This window comes from Acanthopagrus latus, chromosome 5 (genome assembly GCF_904848185.1).
Source record: "Acanthopagrus latus isolate v.2019 chromosome 5, fAcaLat1.1, whole genome shotgun sequence".
Taxonomy (NCBI): Eukaryota; Metazoa; Chordata; class Actinopteri; order Spariformes; family Sparidae; genus Acanthopagrus; species Acanthopagrus latus.
Window position 1 is genome coordinate 15,011,199 of NC_051043.1, and position 23,879 is coordinate 15,035,077.

Below are 23,879 nucleotides of genomic sequence, written 5' to 3' on the forward strand. Positions count from 1 at the left end.
CACTCTGCACCCCCCTCCCAACAACCCCTGTCTCTTCCTCTTTATCTGAACTGAAGGGAAACAGGAAGAGAGGCTGCAGGTCTACACATCTTTATACTCTGACAGCTTCCACTCACATCCCCTGTGTGTGTGTGTGCGTGCGTGCAGTGTGATAGTTTAACACAGGGTTATCAGCACAAAAGATATTTCAAAAACACTGTTATTGTGAGCTTTGTTTCTCCGACCTACTTAAAGGCATAACTGCTGAAATGGTTTTACTTCACAATGTGTCATTATTCATGCAGATAAAGAAAACAAAAACTGTAAGGCGTTAAAACGAGAGTTTGGTCGTATCCTGTTTAATAGGGTCAATGGGTGGATTCCTTCCTGGTTAGTTAGAGAGCTGACTGCACAAACAGATCAAACACTAACTGTATGCTATTGTAGATCATGCCCTTCGGTTAACCAAAGTGATCATAGACTCAAGGTTTTATAGAAATGTAGCTTACCATCGTTTTTGATTCGCACTGCAGAACATCAATGATCGCCTCAGTTTAGATAAACCGGTAACTGCGCTGCAGACTTTTCCTCAGCACACTCCAAAGTGGCCATGGTTAAGGCCTCAAAAACAAAACAGAGAGCTTGTAGTCCACTCTCAGACACATATGCTCCACCAATAAACAATGTTCACAAACCACAAACCATGTCTGTATTGTATACAGAGAATAGGGCAGAGGGTAAGAAAGGAAGCAAAGGATGCAACAAAGGCCTTCAGTTGTGGAGATATCCATAAATGCACTCAAAGTCAAGATACTTCACTGCATTTTTTAATAGACTTCCTGCTTTTGGTACAGACAAAATCAGGCTGAACACACTGACTGTAGGCATGGTTTGAAACCGTCTTGTGAACACATACAGTATGTGTCTGTAAATCTTACAGGGATAAGTATCAGAGACCTGTGAGATAGGTTCACAAGGATATGTCCCCCAACGTAATACTTATTCCAGACACTAAAAGTAATGATATCTCCTGACTTAGGGACTTTCTGACTTAGTCCCCAGAGCGGATCAAGCCCCAGAAATGCTGCATCCTAAACTTCCCACCATTCAATCCAGCTCAGTTGTATCTCACTGACTTATAAAGTCTCCATTACTTCAGTGGAATTTTTGAAACTTAGGGGAAATCATATTGTGTGTTTTTTTGTTTTTCTTCCTTTCCTTTCGTTCTTGTGCTTATACAAGGTCTTGAAAGTGAAATGCCAAAAAAATCTGCACCAATGAGAGCTCCTCACAGAAGACACCTCTATTGAACAACGCTTCATTGGTAGTTCAGCCTTTAATTCTGCATCTTCTTGATATCACGTGACGTTACCATATCACATTTTTGCATAATTTATGCCCATATTCACAACAGAAGCAAAGCTGACTGGAAACTGAAAATTGGACAGGGATGACTGGAGACATGTTTGGCAGCATTGGTTCAGGCATGTGTGAGTTGACCAATCAGAGTAGACTGGGTATTTTTGAGGTAGGCTTTAAAGAAACAGGAGACAGATTGTCTCATACAGCGGGAATATACGGCGAAGCAGCATTGAACACTGAAGCGTGTTAACCTATTCGAGTAGTAACCCAAAATAAAATGATTAATCTGAAAATAAGCATAATATATCTACTTTAATATATTCAATAGCACCACTGGGGAGTGTATTCAATTATTAAAATATGATTATCCTGTATAGTAAAATTATGGTTGTATGTATTTTATGTCAGTCCTATACTTTTAGTGACCTTGTTCATGTTCCTTCAAAGATTCCCATATGGGCTGATACCTTTGGTATCATTCTAATAAAGTCTTGTTCATAGCATTGCCGTAGTTCTTGGAAAATGCCTGCATGAAACCAGAAATTTGTGACAATATCTTCTGCGACAAAGTGCTCTCAGAGCTGTGGGGGCGCAGCAGCGCTCCAGTGAAGAAAATGAAGCTCACAGGGGAGATGTGAGAAATGTAGGCCAAGTTCATCCGTGCTCGCTGCGCTCCAGACTCCAAACTGGTGTGTGATGCCAAGTGTAAAGTGTAGCAGACCAGAATTTGAGAGCAGAGCTTTTATCCCTCCTGACATGAATCCAGTAAATGTACGCTTGTATGTGAATTTCCCCAATTATGTTCTGCCCACGTGAAAAGTCTCCATTCATAAATCGTGCTGCCATTCAGAAGTACAGTATAGAGCAGCACCAAGACTCAACTGATTCACTGTGTGTGAAGGGCTGGTTGTGGGCTACAATGAGGACACAGGGATTTCACTAACCCCTTATATAGTTCATTTTCCCCTTGAAGTTTCCCTTCTGAGTGTTTCAACCAAAGAACACTTTTTAGATTCTCTCATTCTATCATTTTCTCATTTGCTTGTTTCTCTGAATTCAGAATAAACATATTTGGCTGCCTGTGATCATTTTGGTCACCTATGAAATTTTATTCCCATGCATCCCCGCAATTTATCCCCTGGACAATCTTGGGGAGACCGTGCACGGTATACGGTATAAAATATATTCTGTATCACCTTGTACTAGCTCTTCCTGCACAGTTTAATCAAATTAAATCAAATCCACATGTCTTTTGTGTCAGTTCAACACATTTTCCCCAAAATTCCTCGAAGTATACAGTATTTTGAAGAAGTTTGTAAAGATGGAAAAAGAAAAAGGCAGCGGTTGCTGACAAAATAAAGCCAAGAAACAGTGTACATGTGACCCTTTGTCCTCCATAGGTTATGTTCTTGGACAAGAGTTGTCAGCAGTAAAAGACACTTGTGTCGAGGATACAAGGTTCCAAACAGAACTGGAAAAATAGAATTTAGAAGAAACAGATCATTAACACTTTTCTAACAGGTTTTGACAGATATTAGGGAACCCTTTTTGGTCCTGACCTACAGACTGAAAACCAGTGACTGAGGAAGTTAAACGGCTGGTTTGCCATGTGAGCAACTTCCTCTCAAGATCCAGTAAACGTCCCTGTCTTTCTTCATCGTGCTTCATCTGGTGTTTCTGCCCAGTTATGTTCAGCCCAGCTCAACACTCTTTAATTATAATCAGCATCAAAGAGTCATCAAAGCCTGCGAAAAAGTTCCAATCAGAAGTAATTCTCTATTATTAGAATCTATTCAGAATTGAACACTCAAAAATCTTAGTCTTCTTTGTCAAGACTGAGTTTGGTGTGATCATATTTGGATTGACACTGATTGCCTACTAAAACACATATGCAAAAATCTCTCCTGTTCATCTCGGACCAAAACACTCCTGTAGAGAAGGTTTTTTACTTTATGCTTTTAAACATTTTTTGTTTGTTCTAAACTTTAGAAATTCTAAATTTGGAGACTCATCTTGGCTGAGCCCTAAATGTCCAGGGGGTCAAAGGTCAGCCCATAAACTGGTTTAGTTTTCTGCTCACGGACCATCCAGCAGGGCAGACATTTATGTGTCATCTTGCTCAGTGATGATCTGTCTTTACCGTAATGCATGTTTCTTTGTATAATCGTGTGTTCAAACACCAACAGGTGGCAGCATACACCTCACACACATCCAGACAACAATAAGTGTGTCAGAGAGGAAAGATTCCCCCCTGCAGAAGCAGGATGTGTCCAGACACAGGGGTTTATACAGTCATGTGATCCTGCTCTGCTCCTCCTCGTCTCTTATGTAATCCCCATCTCAGCCATGTGTTCCCTTACCACTGACCTGAATATGGTAATTGTGATCAGCTAAACACAGAATTAGACTATTTTCACCTCTAGAAACTGATGTCTAAATGACAGAGGTGATTTTGGCTGAGGTTAAACACGAGTTAGACAATGGAGGAACCGAAGTCTGTAGAATTAGGTGGATTCTCCTGCACACATACATGCCTTTGTCCACAAAGAAGCAGCTGTCACGCCACTTCCTCATTAGCAGTGTCTGGTGAAAAATGACATTGTTTTTTCACCACTGCAAATGATCATTGAAATTGAAGGGAATGATGTGAGATCAATTCATGTACTAAGGACCAAACAGACTAAGCTATGCCTTAAAACAGACCAGTAATGCTTAATGGGTAGAACAAAGACACAGATGAAGATGGTGTTTTAATGAGGATTTTAAATAATGGACAAGATGATAAATGTGACTGAGGATAACAGACTGCTTCAGTGTGGCCTGAGGTTTGTTTATTTCTCCATGCACAGCATTCTTTCCAGCCTGTTTTGTGCTCTCCTTCCTCAACTAGACTGCTCAGTGTGCCGTCACTCACAACGCCCTGTTATAGATGAACATTGTCTGGACGCCTATATGGAAGCCAAATGCCACCGAGAAAAGAAAAAGTGTTCATGAAAGTTAAGCAATCAAAGTACTCACGGTAAACTCTGACTTTATTTATTGCCCCTCAAATTTGATTTAGTTATTCAAATGTTTGACTTACTATCTCACAAAAGGATCACTCAAGCAGTTTGTATTAATGGCAAATGGCCAGACTCAAAGCTCCTGTAAGTTCTATTTTACAATTGTCAAATGTCAATGAAAATCAAAGAGCCGCAGCTGCACCGTGGGCTAGTATTGTACGCAGGCAAAGGAAGATCAATGTCCACTCAAAGTTTCTTTTGGTTTTCATGGTTTATTTTTCCAAAAAGCAAGCAAACAAAGAACAAAGGAAACCCACTTACCTTTCCTGCTCTGGTAAAAAAACCTTTGGCCAATTCAGGTGCATCATGGTCCTACACCTATCCTTCTACCTACATAACCTAGGGTGCCAAACATGTTATTCAAATTCCCACACAAAACAAAAACACAATAAAATAGAGAAAACTAAACACGCTACAAAAAGAAAACCATTAAATTAAACAAAACATTAGTAAAAGATAATGCTGTCAAACTCTAATCTAAATAAAGCAAACATCTGGAGTAAACAAACAAACAAAAAAGTTATCATTAGCAAAAATGTATAACAAAAACTAACAACAAACAAATAGCTCCAAAACTGTGTCTTTGCATTTTACAGAATTTAGACTCCCAAGTTCAGCTTGCTAAGCTTGACTATCGTGTGTGAGTATGAACGTGGTGTACTCTGTGTGAGTACTGAGAAAGAGTAGAATGCCAATGTCACGCCCCTTCCGGCTTGCCCCATGGGACAGTATTTCAAAAAAACTTTGTATGGTTGTGAACGCAGAAAGACAAATCATTTTTTGATCCCTTTTGATTTTTTTTTCATGAATCACACATATGATTTTTGTCAATCTAAAATATAACTTGGTCTTGGAAAAAAGTCTTGGAAGAAAGTCTGGTTTGTCAGAAAACGTATAAAATACACGACCGTGAAAAAAGGTAAAAAATTACACAGCCAACAATCGCCTTAGTGAAGTAGTCTCTTTTCTCACTGAGAAAAGCGAGACTAAGGCCATATTTATTTTGATTTTCATCCTTTTTAGTACATTTTTTGTATTGAGTTGGCCACCATGTTACTGTTGGTGACGCATGTTGAGAAAGGCGATATAGTTCATTAAGAGTTTAAGACTAAATGAGAAGGTATTTACTAATTGACTGACTGTACTGACTGACTGACTAACTGTGCCTTTCTTAGACTTGGAAAATGATCTTTTAAATTAACTAACAGCATATGTCTTATTCAACGATCAGTTCATGTGAGATCAAAAAAATGACTCTCTTCATTTACTACCATAAAAAGTTTTTCTGAAATAAAAGGTCTCATGGTCCACCGGAAGGGGCGTGACTTCAGCTCTATTATTTCATAATTCTGAACTGTTTTTTTTTTAAAAAATGTTTATAATTTATTGTGCGTAACTGGATCCATTATTTTGTTTGGCTCTCCCTGGCACTACCAGGTTTCCATACATTCTCCACTTACACCAATCATAACAATAGGAGTGGGCGGGGCCACGTCAGGTTAGGTTGTCACTCTCATTGGGTAAATAACAAACCACCCACTTATTTTGTAGCCTACTGTAGGGGTGTCACGAGAAGTTTAACGCTAGCGAAGGTCCACGAAAATGACACAGAGGTGAATAGAGATGACACAGACGAGCCAAATGAAAACAACTTCGCCGGAGGGTTTCTGGTGAGAAACGGACGCTTACTTGTGTGAGCTCTAGGCTCCTACTTGTCAGCCCACCTGCACTCGGGGTGGCTCGTCTTATAGAGAAACCGCTGTGGCGGCTAGCGAAGATCGTTAGCCGCTAACTACCACAGCTAGCGAGCTAACTAGCCGCTTCGCCCGAGTGAAGAGTTCAAGTGGCGGCGTGTGATGCTAACGACGCCGAGGCTACTGTTGGAGGGTTGGTGAGGTGGATAAATCCTCGGGAGGGATTATTTGCCACCGGAGCTGGCGTTATCAACGCCGGTGCCAGCTACACTGCTGTGTTCCCCTTGCACTCTGCTTATTGTTGGCTGATCGTCCTGACTGCACAGCGCCGAGTCCACGCATGCTAGCAACCTCTGCAGCCATCTACAGTGATGTGTCACATTAGCTAACGAACCTATCACAGTTTTCGTTTTCGGACTGTTTGTACGTGGATGCTGTCACTGGTACGAGCTTTGGGAGACCGACGGAGTAGTATCATCCCACCGTGAAAGCGTGTATATCAAACTGTACTTTCATGTCGTATCACACGACTGCTAGTAGTCCCTCCAGAAGAACCGGACGCGGAGCATGCAGGAGAAGAAAAGATTTCAGATAAGTAGATAGGGGACGTCGGACACAAGCGAGTTTAATTGGGACTGTGTGGTTGATTAACCACCGAACAGGGGATCGCATTCGGTGGCCGGACTGTCTGAGAAAGTGAAGGATGAAGAAGTTTTCCAGAATGCCAAAGTCCGAGAGCGGCGGACTCGGAGGGGCGTCCGGGTCGGGCTCCAGCTCCGGAGTCAGCAGCTACTTCGGGAAAGTGTTCGCCGTCGGCCGGTATCAAGTCACCGTGGAGGAGCTTGTGGCAGAGGGTACGTACAGTAGCACAGCATTACATTACAGTGCATGGTGTGTAACACCCTGTAAGAAGCACCATGGTATTCTCCGGGACACACCCGTCTTCCCCTGCTTGGAGAGAATAACTCACACGGTCACAGCTACTCAAGCAACTCCCACAGCCTTGTTCCTTTTATGGGTTTGGACTCCGAATTAAAAGCTCATTTCTCCCCCCCCTGAACATCTGCTTATTTCCCTAGAAATTATATACAGGGTTATGGAAATAGGCCACTCTCCTCGTTCAGGCTATGAATGCTGTGGTACTTAAATTGGGGCACAGGGGATTTGTTACACGGTTTGAATTAACACTGCTAACTTTTCCACGTCCAGCTGTAGTTTACATCCTGCTTCAGCTGCTGCTCTGTGGGGGGGTAACAACGGTCCAGGCCTCCTGTGTCAACATACAGCATGTAAAGAGATCCAGCCATTAAAAATGTCTTTGTCTAACATGTTCACACAAGTTCTCTGGCAGTTTGCTTTTGTCCCTCGTGGATTTTAGAGGAAATACGAAAAGTTTTGATGTCTTTGCAGCTGTTAAGATAAAAAATTAAAAAGGACTAGTCTCTTCGTTGGCTGTCTGAGAGACACTAAAGTGTTGTGTTAGGATGGATAGTGCTAATTTCATTAGATTGCATAACATTGAAACAAGTAACAACAGTGCTTGCTGGATAAAGATATAAAGGATGACTTATGCAATGGCAGTGCCTTCCCTGTACAGCTCTTGAGGATGTGGACAGGCTTCTTGGAAATGTTAGAAATTTCCTTCATGGCTTAACAAAGTGCTGTGTTCAAAAATGTTGAAATGAGAATCTCCTCCACGCACAGTCAGGCAGGCCAAAAAAAAAAAGAGGAAGTGTTGAAATGAACATGTTTAACAAAACAGCCTCCACAAATGGCTAAGTGCGTATAAAGGTGTAATAGTTTGATTTATATTGTAGACTTGCCCCGCCGACCCAGGTTAGCCAGTTGGGTACTTAAGTGTTTTTGAAAAGGTCTTTTCTTCACTGGGAAATCGTTATTGGAGCATAAGGTGACACTAATTAGGCATTACTGGAAAAGTGTAGTCAGATTTTACCCTTCTGATTAATATTCCCAAATATCCCTAAGTTTGTAACGCCAATAGATTTCAAAAGACCCCCATGCAGTACATGCAGTTTGACAGATTTTGTTTTTCAAATTAACTAGTTGATAAGTTAGTAGCTCTAGCTCTGCGTTGAGTGAATTTATCAAGTCAAGGTCAGCCCAGATAATATAAATGTGGAAGAGTTCAGGCTGGTAAAAGATAAGCTATGCTGACAGGCTTAAAGGGTGTACTAGACTTTATTAGGAAAAACACATGAATCATAAAGTTAATATCCTGACTAAAACCATAATCATCATTTGTAAGTCACTATGCATAAAGAACAGTAACTAACAGTTTCAGACATGACAGTCACGTCTCTTCAAGTAACACAATACTGTAAACATGCTGTTGAGTCAAACAGTAAACCTGATCTCACTCGCTCTCTGAAAAAAAAGAAAAGAAAAAGCAAGCAGTCATGAGTCTGTGTCATCATATAATCATGTGAAGTGGCTGTGGTTGTTGTTTTTTTTTTTTGAACCAGCAGCAGAGTGGTATGCTGTGACCTTTGCTCATCATTTAGTCCCTAGGTAAGAGCTGGGTGTCTGTGCCTGTATGTGCTGCACAGTTAATCTTGTAATTGTGTACCTCATTTCACGCACAATGTTAGCTGCTTTTAGAAAAAGACAAACTGTTGATGTAAGAATCCAAAAGTAGAATATTGCTCCACGGGCATTAAGGTTGAGTTAAAAGTGCTAGGTGTAACCCAGAGTCTGCACAAGTAACTAGCAAGCTGTAGACTTATTCAGAGTGAAACTTGACGCTAATCAGAAACAAAAACAGGAAAACATCAGAAGTTGGAAAGGAAATGGTAAGAATAAGAAATAAGTAAAATGCAAGAAGTTGAACCACATTAGACTTCCCTTCAGTGATTTCAATATAAGGCGATTTTATTTTATTGTCCAACAGTATTTGTAGTCTTCTGGATGTGATTTAAAAAAAAGAAAAAGAATTTCAGTAGAACAAAAAACACCTGAAAATCCCATGACAAAAAAGCTTCTCTATTACTGTAACCATAGTTAATCCGGTGCATTGCTACCCTCCTACCAAATTTCACTTGCTTTTATTACGCAAGTGCAGACTTGCAGATGTAGCTTAAAGATACTTTCAAATAAATACAGCTCTTTAGAGTGTTAAGAATTCAACACTTCACTCTGTCAGTGCTGGTCCCATGTGTTGCCATTTCAGGAACACAAGACCTCTAATCACCAACCAACTGCTGCTAATTCTTGTCTATGGTTTGGCAGTTTGTGGCTGCTAACAGTTTGCCTGCCATCATTATGCCTACTTTTAAAGGTCCTCTATGCTGGAAACGTTAGTAAAAGAGGTTAATGTCAGGATTTACCTGCTGTTGTGGCCTAGAGAGCACCTAGTAACTATGCATCATCAGGTTTGTTTTGATGAGTGTATTTAAACTTTGACGTTTTGCTAATGAACATTTTCTTTTTGGCCAGATTCGAACTTTGATGCACAGTCAGAAACATCCGTAACAACCCAGATGATGCACATTGCAATTTTCTTAAACTGTGTTGCAGTGAAAACAAAATCTGAGTTAACTGCAAAAGTCTGCTGTATTGTGAGGTTTTATTTGTGAAGTGAAAGCATTAATGATGGCATCAGCTCCTCCTTGTCAAAAAGGTTTGTGTGATAAAATCAGATGAAGCAAAATCACACTCTTCATCATTTCATATAGCACCTCCAGGAAACTATCTGTTTTCACAGGTTTAACCACACCGACATACCTATTGCTTGATAGTGTGTGTCACTGGGTCAGTTACAGTTTTTGACTGATGAAGGTGAAGGTACTGAGTGGATCATGTGATGTTTTTGTTAAACAGAAGCATTGCCAGCTTAATGAAAAGCATGAGATTCCCTTTAATACAAACACACAAACTATAGTTTACTGGAGAGGAGAAACATTTAAAAAATGTTCATCAAGTATTTAGTTCAAAATGGGGCATACAACATCTCTTTCAAATATATTCAAAAGTAGATGCCACGTGGTTAGCTATTTTTTTTTTCCATTGGCATATCTGCTGAGCTGGTCTGATCCTACATTGAGGAGGAACATAGTAATTTCCCTCCACTCCTTTTCAGCCTGTGTGGTTTCTCTTGAGCTTTATCTATAAGTCTGTCTCCAAGAGGAACACAGAAATGACATGTAGGAACAGGATGCATCTGTGAGCGTGTCACTCTTTCTTCACTAACTCTTATTGCGTGGGGTTCCTTGTCAGGGCCTGGAAATGTGTAGAAATTAATTTGATAAATTAGCGGCTTGGGAAGTTTGGTAGTTGCACTTAAAGCCTGACAAAGTTTGCCCACACTTCCTGATCTAAAAGTGTTGTATTAGACTCTATCTGTTATAGCTATGTGTACCTAATGGACTGGCAACATGAGTGAACAAATAAGTTGACCGACCTTTGCATGTTTATTTCATCAAGCAAAGGCGTCACAGGAAACCTAACCAGTTTTTCCTTGTTAATACATTTCTGTTTTTTAAATTTAGGATGCTCAAGGTCACTGTTTTAGAAAGCATACAAACTGTTCCCAGACAGAGCTATCTGTACCTGCAGTCAGAATATTAATCAAGTTATTTGCTGAACAGCATCTAAGCATTTAATAGCTAACTGCCTCTGGAACATGTCTTGTTGTCAGCTTAAGTTGCATAATAACCCTAATGTCACTGGGATGTATTCCCTAGCCATTGTTTTTCGTACCTGCCTCTCACTTTATGTACAATGCATGCATTCATGTTTGCATGCGTTGATAAATTCTTCTTGAAATGTCACCGCTTCTTGCTAATTACCAGGAAGACCTTGGATCAGTGGTGTCACTTCCTATGTTTGCAGTTTTACAAGCACGTTAACAGCAAGGTCATAATTCATCACTGCCTCATCTAATTAGGGTCACCTTCGTCTTCTAAGCATCAAAGATTTGCAGACTTGATAGTGGCCCCTTTTGTTTGAGATGCATCTTTTTAATGTTCTTCATATAGAGAACTTCAAAACGAGCTTCAGCTGACTTCTGAGGATTATGCAGGCATTTTAAATGACACGCGCATGTCCCACAACAAAAACTTTTTCTCTGAACGTGCTGACTGCACAGAATTTTCCCTATTTGCTTGCTATCAGCAGAATCTTGAAACGTGTACACTGGGGTTTATAATGACTCTGTGTAAGTCACAGGCTGAAGAGATGAGAGCAGTGTAAGTCTGTCAGCCTTGGTCTCAGGGACTCCCTGACCATGACAAGCCACAGATCATGTAAACAGGAGAAACCCAAACTATGTTTCAAACTCATACAAACAGCTGCTTTGGTCACAGGGAACATGTGCCTTTTTCACCTTGTCCTTTGCCTCTTTTGATCTGGATAGGTTCCATTCAGTTGCCAAACAGGTTTTTGGCCCCGGCACTACTAGAAATTTGCAGAACAAATTCACCAATGCAAATGCTTTTTTAATCACGTGAAATGATTTGATAAGCTCTTTGTCGTGAGCTTCTGGAGCAGTGTTTGCTTTGTTACAGAGAACATGATGAATAGAAGCCAGATGTTAAGTAAATAAACTATAGGTATCTGCCTTTTTTATGTCCAACATGGTTGGATCAAATAAAAAGTGGTTGGCTTAGGGGTGGAGTTTTATCCCTCATTTGGTGTTTTTGCAGAGATGTTGGAGGGTGCTATCTGACTGTGCTCTGGTTTGGAGTAAAAACTCAGTTGTGTTAAAGCAATGTAAGAAAAAATATTTTACAGCTGGCAGAAGTTATTTGTGGTAATCATTTCACCTTTAAGGCCTCGATTGTGTCCTCTTACACATATAAACCAGCAGCAAGTTTGTCATGGCTCTAGAAATGGCGGTGTTGCTTTTTTGCTCTGTGCACTACTTTTGCCTACACTGACATAGCTCAACAACTGTAAGATGGAATGCCTTGAAATGTTGTACACATATCCTTCTCCTATCCCCAGAATGAATAGTTATAACCTTGGTGATCCCCTGACTTCTCCTCTGATGCCATCATAGGATCGCAATTTCAGTCCATCAAATACTTATAGATCATGACAAATATACCCACAAGCCAATGTCATCCCCATCAGCCCATCTGTACTTTGTGTTTGTACAAAGTGGCAAGTGTTAGCATGCCAAAATGCTCAACTAAGATTGTCAACATGGTAAACATGGTGAACATGGCAGACATACCTGCTTTGCATAAGTCAGTTAGCTTTGCTATTTTGAGCATGTTAGCATAAAGCTAAATGCAAGTCATGGTCTTGTTTACTGATACTCTGCTTGGACAAATTAACCTTGCATAGCAATTACACAATCATATCATTATGATACAATTCCAATGAAAGCAGATATAGTAATAAATGAATGGCTATTTGCCAACAGTGACATAAGCCAGAAACATTGTAACTTGATTGAAACTAGTGCAGGTCTAATTGCTGTGCTTTCAGTTCTTATGGCTTATGGGAGGCTTTATCAATCATCGCAGTGCTGGTCAGAGTGTTTCTTTTGATAATGTTTTTTTGAATGACCTGTTTGATCCTCCCTCTCTGCCAGGGGAGGGTGGTAAGAATGCATCCCGGCTACATTATTAGCATACTGTACTGGTGATGAATAGGCACATTGTTCCCCTTTGTTGTCTTATTCTAGCACCCTAGAAAGAATGCTGGTACGATGCAGCACTTGGTCCCGTGATGGGTATCGCTGCCTTTGTGCTTGCTCATTGAGGCCTTCTGTATCTGCTGTCTCTGTGCTGCCATCCCTCCCCTCTTTGTGAAACTGCAAATGAATTATTTTCTACCAATTCATCATCACCCGATCTGAGGAGGGCAGCAAGCCAAATGTGGGAGTGAACTCGGGTCATATAGAGATGACAAACAGAAGGACATTGATTTGGTCCACTGCAACATCTATAAACGGTTTTGTCTTTGATCAGTGCATTTACAAATTGTGAATTCATCAGCACTTCACAGACACAATTGTATGACGCTGAATGCAGCATAATGACAAATTTGAATCAAATACAGCAGTGCAGCTGGGATGCCATAATTTATGAAAGAAATACTTTGGTTGTACTGACTCTGAATAAGGACAACTTTTTTTTTATGAATTTCTTGCAGCTTAAGGTTTGAGAGAGGTTAAAAGAATATCTGACGTCTCGTCTTTAAGTGTATGTGTTGAGAATACTCAACAGAAGTGATAAATAATTGTCTCACTCTTAATGACTATAATGTAGCCACCATGAACAAGTTCGTGCCAACCTGTCAGCCAGAAAGTGTCATCATGCTTTTAGTGTTGTTGTTCAACACTTGTTTTTTGTGGAAAATAATTTAGGCATCCATAACTTGACTTTGGACTGTCTGGCTTTGAGTTTTTAGGTAAGCAGCTAATTAGTTAGTTACATGTTTTATTTGCAGCTCGATTTGACTTTAAATGATAAACGTTTATAAAATCAGTGTGCCTTCTCAACTTTAAATTTACCCTAAAAAACTGCTGCTGTGTTGTTATTAAGTTACACAAAAATTATAGTGGTTATTCCAGGTGTTGGAGTGAGACTGTAGGTGCCTGTCATGACTAATTTACAGTGTCAAGAAGGCTCTACCTCTTGATATTCCCGCCACCTAAGCACCACTGGAGAGGCCTTTTTTGTACTGTTCACATTCTGTCATGTTTACTGTTAATACAATGGGGTCTGGCTGACTAATTAATCATTTTTATATTGTAATCGTAATATGTAAAAGTACAGTTTTCAAAATTGCAAAAACCACAAATTTAATTACAACTTGCATAAATTCACAATGACTTTACAGGCTGTACTACAGTATTATAGTGTAGTACTATATTATTATAAATTAAGTTGGGCATATCTGGTGGAACAACCTTGATGAAAATGTGATAATTTGGCTAGAATGTGGTGAGTGCAACCCGCTGTATGTTTACTCCAATCAGAAACTAGCACGTTGGGGGAACCACAAAGTGGCCCAGACTTATCAGTTTTTGTTCATGTTTGCATACCTTCTTTGTTTAACTAGAGGTTTGTGCAAGCAGTGGGCTCTGGCATACTCCACTATTTACCTACATGGCCAATAAAACGTGCTGTTTAGTCTGAAATGACCACGGGGGGCAAAATTTGATACATGTTAGGGTCTGAGCATACCCTGAAACTACCAATCCTTGCATTTGTTTTGCTTGATTGCAGTCTTATACAGGTTTTCATCGCAGTCCGGCAGTTTCCTAAATTATGTCCCAATAGTTTTCATGTAACTGCTGAGACTAGGAGATTTAAAGTATAACAAAGGTAGAGATGTTCAAGGTTATATACCTTTTTGACCTGTTTAAATTTGTCTTTCCCTCCACCTTTCTCATTTTCCTTTGTATGTCATTATGGTCTTGAACATGTTGTAGTGTTTTTACCTGTATGTATAAATCCCTTTTATCCAGCATTGATTCTGTCTTTTCCCAGTTTCATCATAATGCCTCAAAAGCACAGCCACTTGTGTCTGTCAGTTCAGTTGTAAACACTGTTGAGGTAAGATGTATGAGAGCTGACTACCAGAACCTTCCAGCGCACTAAGCCCAGGATGAAAAAACATTCTGCACCTCCTCTTATTACCTTTTATGGAACTGCTTCTTAGAAGGACTTCTTCACACACTTGCATAGGTCTCTTAAAGTGCTTTGTATCATTCACCTGAGTCACGGCATAATCTAGATTGATTGTAATTTAGGCTCCAGTGCTGAACACATTAAGTGGAAGAATGAAAACTGTGTTAGGAGCTGTATTTCAGATTGGCAGCTTTTGAGGCATACCAAAACGGTGTGTGTGTGTGTTAGATTTGTGTTTGTTAAGCTGATAGGATTAGCATTTCATTGTAGTAACCAGTGTTTTCTTCACTGTCACTGATGCTTTACTGTTTGCTGTAAGGCCTACAATAGAATATAGAATAGGAGGAAAAGCAAGACAGTTTTGACAATTCCTAGCAACATAGTGGATGGAGAGGATGATTCTGAATAATTTTGGTAACCAACCTTCACCCTTAATATTTTCCTCTTAATGGAGCTTTTCCATCGATACCGTTAGCTGCACAGAGTCAAACCATGCTGCATAGATTTGCATTTCTATAACCAGTTTCAGTTCATATCCACGACCAATTCTTGATGACATTCCTTCCTCCTCAAACATGGATGTGTTGCAAGACTCGGCTCATGTCTGTGTGAGAGACCAGTAAAAAAACAGTGTGAAAAATCTGTTCAGTCTTTTGGAGCTTCTAATTGAATCTCTGTGGTTTGAAGTGTAGTTTCTCACCCATGACTCTGCTTTATTTTACTGGTTCATCATGTTTGCTTTCAGCTGTTTTAGGGAATGTTAAGTTAATTCTGATAACAGCCTAAAATTACCAATATTGCTTCTTCATAATTAAAGGTTCTAAATAACTATATCACGAAGAACATTTCTTTCGGTAGTACTGCAGGGTTTTTGCAAGAGTATTTATAGCTGCTTCATTGACCACTTCTCAAGACAAGGGCATCATGAGTTAAAGAAACACCTGGTGCCTGTTGATCAGCATTTTGGCCAGGCTAAAATTTAAACAGATGATTTGTGGTCTTGTTTGCTTATTATTTGGTTGGGCAATGTCTGATCAGTTTTTTCATTTTCATTTCATTTGCTGAAATTTGCAGTGCTTCCTAATAAATCACTTTTCCTGCCTCTGTGGCCATTGCTTCCAAGTACCCTGTGGAGTTTTTCTTGTAAATAAACACTAGTCATGTTTACTCATCAAAACACTTGGTGATTTTTTTTTTTTTAGCTCTACCAAATGTGTGATGCATCTCCTTCCTACATTTTTATAGCAGTTTTTTTTATCCTGCATTTTTTACATCCATGTTTACTGTCTTTCCGTCTTCCTCTTCTCTGCCTTTGTTGGAGCATTTCTGCATTTCTTGGTATGCAAAGGCCACCCGTAGATCCGTGGTATGGGTTGAAACCATTTGCAGAGTGTGTACCACACAACCCGCATGCATGCATACCTGCATGTATGTTCTGATGTGAAAAAACAGCTCTGTAACTCTGCCAGAGGTCGCAGAGTCCACAGGGAGCCTGTAAGTGCCATGCTCGATAACAAACACCTTTATATATTTTTGACAGTACCTCATCCTCTGAGTTGCTCATGCAGTGCTGTCATGTTCAAAATCTACACTGGCAATACGCAGATGAAGAGAATCAGTTTGATGAAGAGAATCAGCTGTACCACTTGAAAATGTTTTGAGAGGGTGTTCTCTTGAACCTGGAGATTCTAAGAGTATAAAAACATTTCTGAAATGTTATTTTAAGGATTTCCACACAACAGCTCTTCTTAAGATAGTTATTGAACACTTCTCTGCCTGTCTGTCTGTCTCGCTCTGAATAATCTTCATTCCTCAAAACTTTCTTTATCGCTTTCAATTAAGATTTGATAAAAATCCCAGGGGAAGGATTTTCAGGACTACTTGTGAACGCTACTTCTGCTCGAACGCTAGCATCAGAAGTACCCTATTTTAAAAACACTAAGAAGGCTTGAATTTTCATTTTTTGTCAGCCATGATGGCGGCATGGCAGAGATACAGCTGCTAACGTGAGTTGTTCAAAAACCTTATTTATAGTAAACTCTCTGTGCGCAAACAATGTTCTCAATGCTTGTGTTCATGTGTAGAGACCCTGGTGATACTATGAGCAAAGTTTCATGTTATGTGGAGCCCTCTTAGTGTTTTAAAAATAGTGATTTTGATGCTAGCGTTTGAGTGCCCCAGCATTCCACTGAAAATTAGCTTGCCTGAAAACAAAACTACGGTAAATCTTAAAAGTGCCTCTTTTGTAGTAATTATGCTTTTACACGAAGGTTTGACTCGTATACATTCACAACTAAAGCCTAACTTGCTTTTTGGTCAGAGTTTCACTTTAATTGGCAGCATTTTCATCAGTCTTGGACTGACGAGCAAAACTTGATCCATGTTTAAGATATAAACTGGATTCTATACAGTTAAAGTAAAATGTTCGTGTCCTCTAAAACTGTTAACATTAAAATTTGATTGTCATGCTCATGCTGATTATGACCATGTCATTCCCAGATGTTTGAACAGATTGACGTTTGCATCTGTTTTCCGCCTAACTGAAATTTTCATTCATTTTAGTCCACTATGCTTGCAGTATCTCACTATCTCCTCTGTGTTTTGGCAGAGTGCCACCCTCACCTCCAAAAGTTTAAAAATATCTGACCTGCAACAACCTTGTTCATCTCCTTGCTATGGCCATACAGGACTTGGCTGGAAGAGTAACTTAAGTGACAGAGCACAGTATGTCAGGCTAACTGAGGTAAAGGGATGAATGTGTGAATTAAGGATTGTCATTTTTACGTTTAATACAAAAACATGACTTGTTCCATTTTCAAAGATCATCATCTATCCAAAAACCAAGGCAGGATTACTTTGGTCCAGAAAAAATGACATGTTGGTGTGGTGTTCTGTGAAGAAAAGCTCACAGAGTGCAGAATCTTTCAACTGCTTGCTAAAAGCAAGTGCATGTCTATTTTTAGGCCAACAACCTATGCCACTGATGCTTTCCTGAGTGTAGCTTCGGTGTAACCTTTGAGGACTCTAGGAAAAGATAGAAAGCAGTATTTTTAGTAGATATTCGTTACCTAAAAGTTGTTTACAAGGACTTGACATTTGTAAACTCATAGTTCAGTCAAAGCCTAAAAAACATGAAGAATGTCAGGGTGGTTGGCTGCAGATGAAATTAAGGCATTGCAACCCTCATGCTGATACCTAGAATGAAACTGAGAGATAGCTCTTACGTTTTGAACCATATGTTTGCAGCTGCATTTACTTCAGCTCTGCAGATTTGTTGTAACTCTACTTCCAGTTACCAAATGGCATGTTTGGTCGCTACATTACCCAGCCAAAGAACAAATATCCTTCCCGCATTAGTCTGTATAATAGCAAATCTCAAAGGATTTGCTAAAGCACTGGGGATCAAAAAGCCATTATTGGTAATTAGCAAGAGCAGCTGGCACGGCATGGCAAACTGGCAAAGACCTTGAAGCCTGTTAATGGAAATCCATTTCCTACATTTATTGTGGAAAAGGCACCTGTAAGGATGGTATTGAATTCTGGTATTCTGTAATACAGTAGGTGTACCGCTTGTTTGAGCCTGAACTTATATCTTCTTGTAAGAACCAACTAAAAAACTTTAGTTTTAGATGAGACATACAGTGTGTATTCTGTTGCATTATATTATCTTTTGTGACATAATTAAAAGTAGGTGGATGACATTTCATGACACGTTGCCGCATATTCTACCAAAGGGTCATTTGTGTCTATGGTGTGACTATATCCATTGTAGTTTTTAGTCTTAATTTTGACTCATATTGTATGTGAGTATGAATTGAGTTCTTCAGAAAGAGTTTATAGGTCAGTGTTATGTTGAGTGACCAAGGCTGATAGCTATGTCAGTCTGATCAGTTGAGTTTTGGCCATAGATGGTAATCAAATCACAGAAAATGGTGAATAGCTTTGTTCTACTCTTACTTCTCAGCTATTTTCTCATCTTGATCATTTTGAGTACACAAATGTAATGAATTGCAGAATAAAGAATCAGTCAAATAACTACTTATGCTAAAACGTATTTGCAAGCTCATATGAAGGTGAGATATCCTTCTCACTTTCTGTAATGTAGTGCAACCACAGGCCACTTAATTTTGTTTTTAGCCAGTAACGCTTATCTTCAAGTTTTACAACTGTGAAGACTTGTAGGGGAAGTGTTATGGGCTCATGTTCAAGGATGGGGGCCTCCAGGAGGAAATACCTTAGCCTGCTCCAAATGTTCTCCCAAAGAAATGGCATTCTCCCCTTTTAAAAGCAGCGACAGCTTAGGATAGATTCTGAATTGAACTACATTCTTGCTTTGTAGCCTTTTAACGAGCAAAGACGTCACACTAACTGCAGTATAAAGCTGAGGGTTGAAATGAGTGACATCAACAGAGAAAGACTGAGATGAACAGAAATACTGTCAGCCAGAGAGTGGTCTGTTATCACAGATGACATCATGCTTCAGAGGAAGAACATCTGCGCCTTGTGCCTGAGCAGAAACTGTAAACGTATCATCTCTGTTCGCTGCATGTTACTAAATCCTCTAATCTCTTTGAGACACTCTTCTACCACTTGTGAAGTTTTTTTTTTTTTCGTGCCAATATCACAAGGCATGCTGAGTATCTGTTTCGCAGAGGCTGTTGAGATCCTCTTTCAAGCCTCTTCCACAGGCTGTCATGTGGGCTGCCTGTGACTGTCCTAGTTAGTCAGGCTTTGCAGTGATGTCAGGGTCCCTAGTGCTGGATGCAGGGCCAGGGAAAATTCTCCAGTAATTACAGCCCTCGCCCAGTACCAGGCCTTAGTGTCACTACTCCCCCCCCCCTTTCTTGGCCTGATGGATTCGGGGTTTTCCTCTCAACTGTCACTGACAACTGACCGTGTCCTCACGCCGGAGTGCTTCCATCCGCTCTCTACAGTGCAGCTAGTTTACAGACAGGGAGACGAGGTAAAATAACAGTGAGATGTGACTAATGGGCACTGAGTATCAGAGTTAGACATGTTGATTTTGTGCATGAGAACTGTTTTATCTGACATGAGAACTGTCTGTGTAGGATTGAGTGTTAATGGCATCTTCCATCAGGCCATGATGGAAGGGTCCAGACCAACACTGGAAGGTGCCCTGGTTGGCAAAAACAACAATGACATCATCTTCCAATGCCATGTATCTGTATGGACATTGTCATGTGCTGATTCTTCAGGCATTGCCCAACCCTACAGTGTTATCGGTCTCACCGGGAGCAAGTCATCTTCTGACTTGTACAGACATCTGTTAACAAAACCTGTCAGTCTAAAATCAATGTCTCTGAGTGAGTTAAAGATTGTTTAAGAGATGTGAGGACATCGAAGACAGGTGTTTCATGAAATATGGATAGAATGCAGAATTTTGGTCTCATATTTTTGGGTCTTCTTTTAAAATATGTCAAGCTTCTTGGTGCTTAGGGTTGGGATTGAATAGCATTTTATCAAACCTCACTCAAGTTTATTGTGTTAGGTTGCGTCAGTGTTTGCATCTGTGTGGCCACTGCCAGTTAGTTACAGACAGCTTTATTGTTGCCATTTGTCGAAGCCAGTCTCCTGTACAGTGAGGAACCTTTTTGTGTTGTTTAGTTGTCCCTTATTTGTCCTGGAAGTTGGTATGCTGAGCTCAAAGCCCCTTTAACACAAATCATTCCATCCAGAGCCACTTAGGAGAATAATACACTCAATAGCACACTACTTCCGTGGCTGCCATAGTCATGGGAGGCAACAAAAGCCCAGGGTGTTGATTTAGTGAGAATCTCCTGGAGCATATGTCCCCAGTCATTCCCAGAGCAGGCCAGCACGCAGACATGAAGCATTTGTTAGGATGGCCTGGGATGAGGCCTCTGTCTTCCCTTAACTTCTAAAAGCCACCTGTGCTCTGGTGACAGAAGACACAGCATGGATTGGTGAAAAAGTTGGTTTCTAATGATAGACGGTTAACAGCTGGTGTCTGGGAATTTCACAAAAGATTGTCAAAAATGTAATGTTTGGATGTGATCTTGTTCTAAGCTGTTGCATGACTGAGCGTTAGAGATGTCTGAATACCATTTTTTTCCTTACCAATTCCAAGATTGAAATTTGTTTATAGGCAGATGTTACTAGTGAATTTAAAATACTATATGTTAACAGCTGTATGTAGGGCTGCATTGTTCAATGACATATTGCTGAAATTGTAGTCTGGCCAAGTGCAATAGCCAAATCGCAGGAGCTACATTTCTTTTGAAAAAATTCAAATGTGTGACAAAACGGCTGTATAATTCAATACTGAAAGGCTGTCCAGATGCCCTGGCCTACAAATATTGATCTCAACATGTAAGAACATGTGTTTCTTTGGTAAAGGCCCCAACAGATGTCACATACTCAAGATTTTGATTATTCCTTGTAGCAGAAATGGAAATTTGAAAAACATGGATGACTTTCTGGTGCTGTACATTACAAAATATATATCATTTGTTTTACTTGGCTTCCTGGTATGGATTTATGCCATGGACGACATGTGGGTCAGTGGCTTGCACGGGGTCTCTGGTGCATGCGCACAAGCTGGAATTTTGGTAGTAGTATTGGAACAAGCCTCCGAAAGTTTAGTAGCAGATGCTTTTAGTTGGAGCACTTTGGAGATGGGTCAGAGACAAGAGATGAGCAGGTTCTTTGCTTCAGTTGCGCATCATTCATTGAAATAATCAGATGACTTGTGTCAACTGTGCACCTCTAAGTCAACATGACAACAGTCTCATAAAAACATTTTGTTGTCTGCTCTGAGGTAACACAGTGAGAGTGAACTTGATCAGATTTTAAGTGTAGCTCTCTAGTCTTTTTCAGCGTTCTGTTCTTGAGTGAAGGTTAATTGTTCTTTTGTACCTTGTCCATGCATGCTTAAACAGCCTGCTCTTTTCAGCTTGTTGGCCTTTTGCCTGAGCCTGCCATGCATTGTGCCTTGTAAAATCTGTCATCTGGCCTATGCAACCCCCACATCTTTGTGTCAAAGGGTTCGAGTACATAAAGCTTGAGATTTGCACAACATGACTCACGGGTATCTTTTCCTATACAAAGAGACATAAAGCAGACTGCATCATGTGTGATTTGGTTTTCAGCTTGCAGAAAGTCTTCACAAATGTGTATCCTGCTGTTTTAAAAGTAGCTCTTTCACAAGACTATGTCATATGATTCCGTTTTTGGCTTAAAGTTCACTCACACTCCTCCACGTCTCTGGATAGCTTGGTACTGCTTCGTTACAGGAAATCAATTTAAGACCAGCTAGCAGTAAGGAGTGACCATCAAGCTCACCTTAGCACACAGGACAGATCAAGACAAATTGATGAACTGCATCCAGCAAGCGTAAAAAAGCTTTGGCTCTTGTACTTTGTCTTGGCAGCATTGATGAATTTTGATGCCACTTATCAACCACTTAACAAAAATTATTTCTTAAATTAAGCAAAAACCTCCATGAGACAGAACAGACCTAACCAGTCTAGGTCAAATGTACCATCACTTTGTTGGTGGCTGATAGTAGTTTCTGATTTTCATTATCTAATGCGCTGCCTTGCTTAAGAACTAGCCGCAGCTCTGCTACATCAGTTTTTGTTTCATTAGCTGCCTGTTCTGTGCTGCAGAATGTCATCAGTCACCCTTTCTAATCTGATAATGTCTGCCACACTAGCACTCACTGTTGTGACTACATACAGGCAAACAATACCCTTCAGTTTGTTTATATTTGTTTTGCCTGACTTTCTGATTTTTTTTTCTGTTTACCGTCCTTGTGGTGACATGCAGGTTTAACCTGCATGAATTATTTGTACCTGGGAGTTTTTATGTTTCACTCACAACAACACAACTGCTTAGATCTGCTTAAATATTGTGTTGATCGACTCTTCAATGAAGGCCTTTGTGCCCACCGGTCACCTTACTCTCCCTTTCTGCTGATTTCCAATCAGAACCCATGCCATTTTTCAGCTGACCTAAGGTAACTTGTTAGGCAACAAGTACGCCATTGTTGATCCTTTCTCTTTCTTCCTCAGTTGGTGGACTTTGATGCCTACCACTCAGTGACTCAGTGAACCCCTCCTAATGAGACTAGGGACTGTCTCATCGCAGTGCTAGTGTCCATTCACCCAGAGAGGCAACACAGGACAGTGACAACAGCTGCTGGCACACCAGCTAAACATATTGGCCCTGTCAACAGTCTAATTTCACAGCAGAAAACTCTCACCAAAGATTGACTCACCTAATGCAGTTTTAGCTTCACATCTCAAACTTGTAAACTATATTTGATAAAGCCAAAATCTTCATTACCTCAGGATTACATCCAATTTGTGTACCACATAAGCAAATAGGACCCCTTACACAGGGCTATTTGAGTACAACTATCTTAATGCTAGCCAATTGTTTGCTGAAGTACATTTAACCAAGGTATACAAACAGGAAAAAAACACTTTGCTTTACCATCGCCATTTTACAGATATTAATCATATGGAGCTGTATTTCCCCTTGTTGCCGTACATTGTACAGGCTGTTGTGTTTAAAAAGAAAATAAATATTGTAAGAACATTGCTTCCTTAATCTGTATAAAATGACAAATCTTTGTAGCTGCTTTAAAATAGCAGTTCCTTCAACTCCTGAATAAATACTTGAACACACCTCATCTGACTGACAAAAACATGTCTTTGCAATATTTTGCTATGATGTTGGAACATGAGCTGAATTCTATTTTCCATATCAAGTAAATTCAAGTCTCATGAGCATTGCATAATTCCAGCTCAATGGTCACTGAGCAGTTTTTTCACATGGTATACATCTGTTTAAACCCTGATAAGAATCACCCCATAACATCATTTTGTATCAAAAGGACTAAAGTATGCTGATGTAATGCTAACTTGTCATCTTGTGTTTTTCTAGGAGGCTTCTCAGTGGTGTTTCTGGCTCGTACGCACAGCGGTGTCCGCTGTGCTCTTAAAAGGATGTACGTCAACAACGTCCCAGATCTAAATGTCTACAAGAGAGAGATCACTATCATGGTGAGAGCAGCATCACAGTGTTGGGTTTGCAATGGAGACGTTATCTCTCAGCTCGACTTATGTCTTCCTGCTTGTCTTTATTGCAAGAACTTTTGATTTAAGTTGTTGCTTGTTAATTGCCATTACCTT

General features: G+C 40.1%; 1 protein-coding gene across 2 annotated transcripts in view; it reads left to right on the forward strand.

Moving 5' to 3' along the window:
• Positions 1 to 5,130: 5,130 nt before the first annotated feature.
• The window catches only part of bmp2k (BMP2 inducible kinase), a 45,328-nt gene continuing 26,579 nt past the window's right edge, over positions 5,131 to 23,879 (forward strand). The window contains exons 1-2 of one of the 2 annotated variants that reach the window (XM_037097220.1): positions 5,131 to 6,951; positions 23,632 to 23,750. In XM_037097220.1, the coding sequence (XP_036953115.1) occupies positions 6,801 to 6,951; positions 23,632 to 23,750 (270 nt within the window). In that variant the 5' untranslated portion in view covers positions 5,131 to 6,800. The remainder of the gene's footprint in view (positions 6,952 to 23,631; positions 23,751 to 23,879) is intronic. The other variant, XM_037097219.1, reaches the window with a different exon arrangement.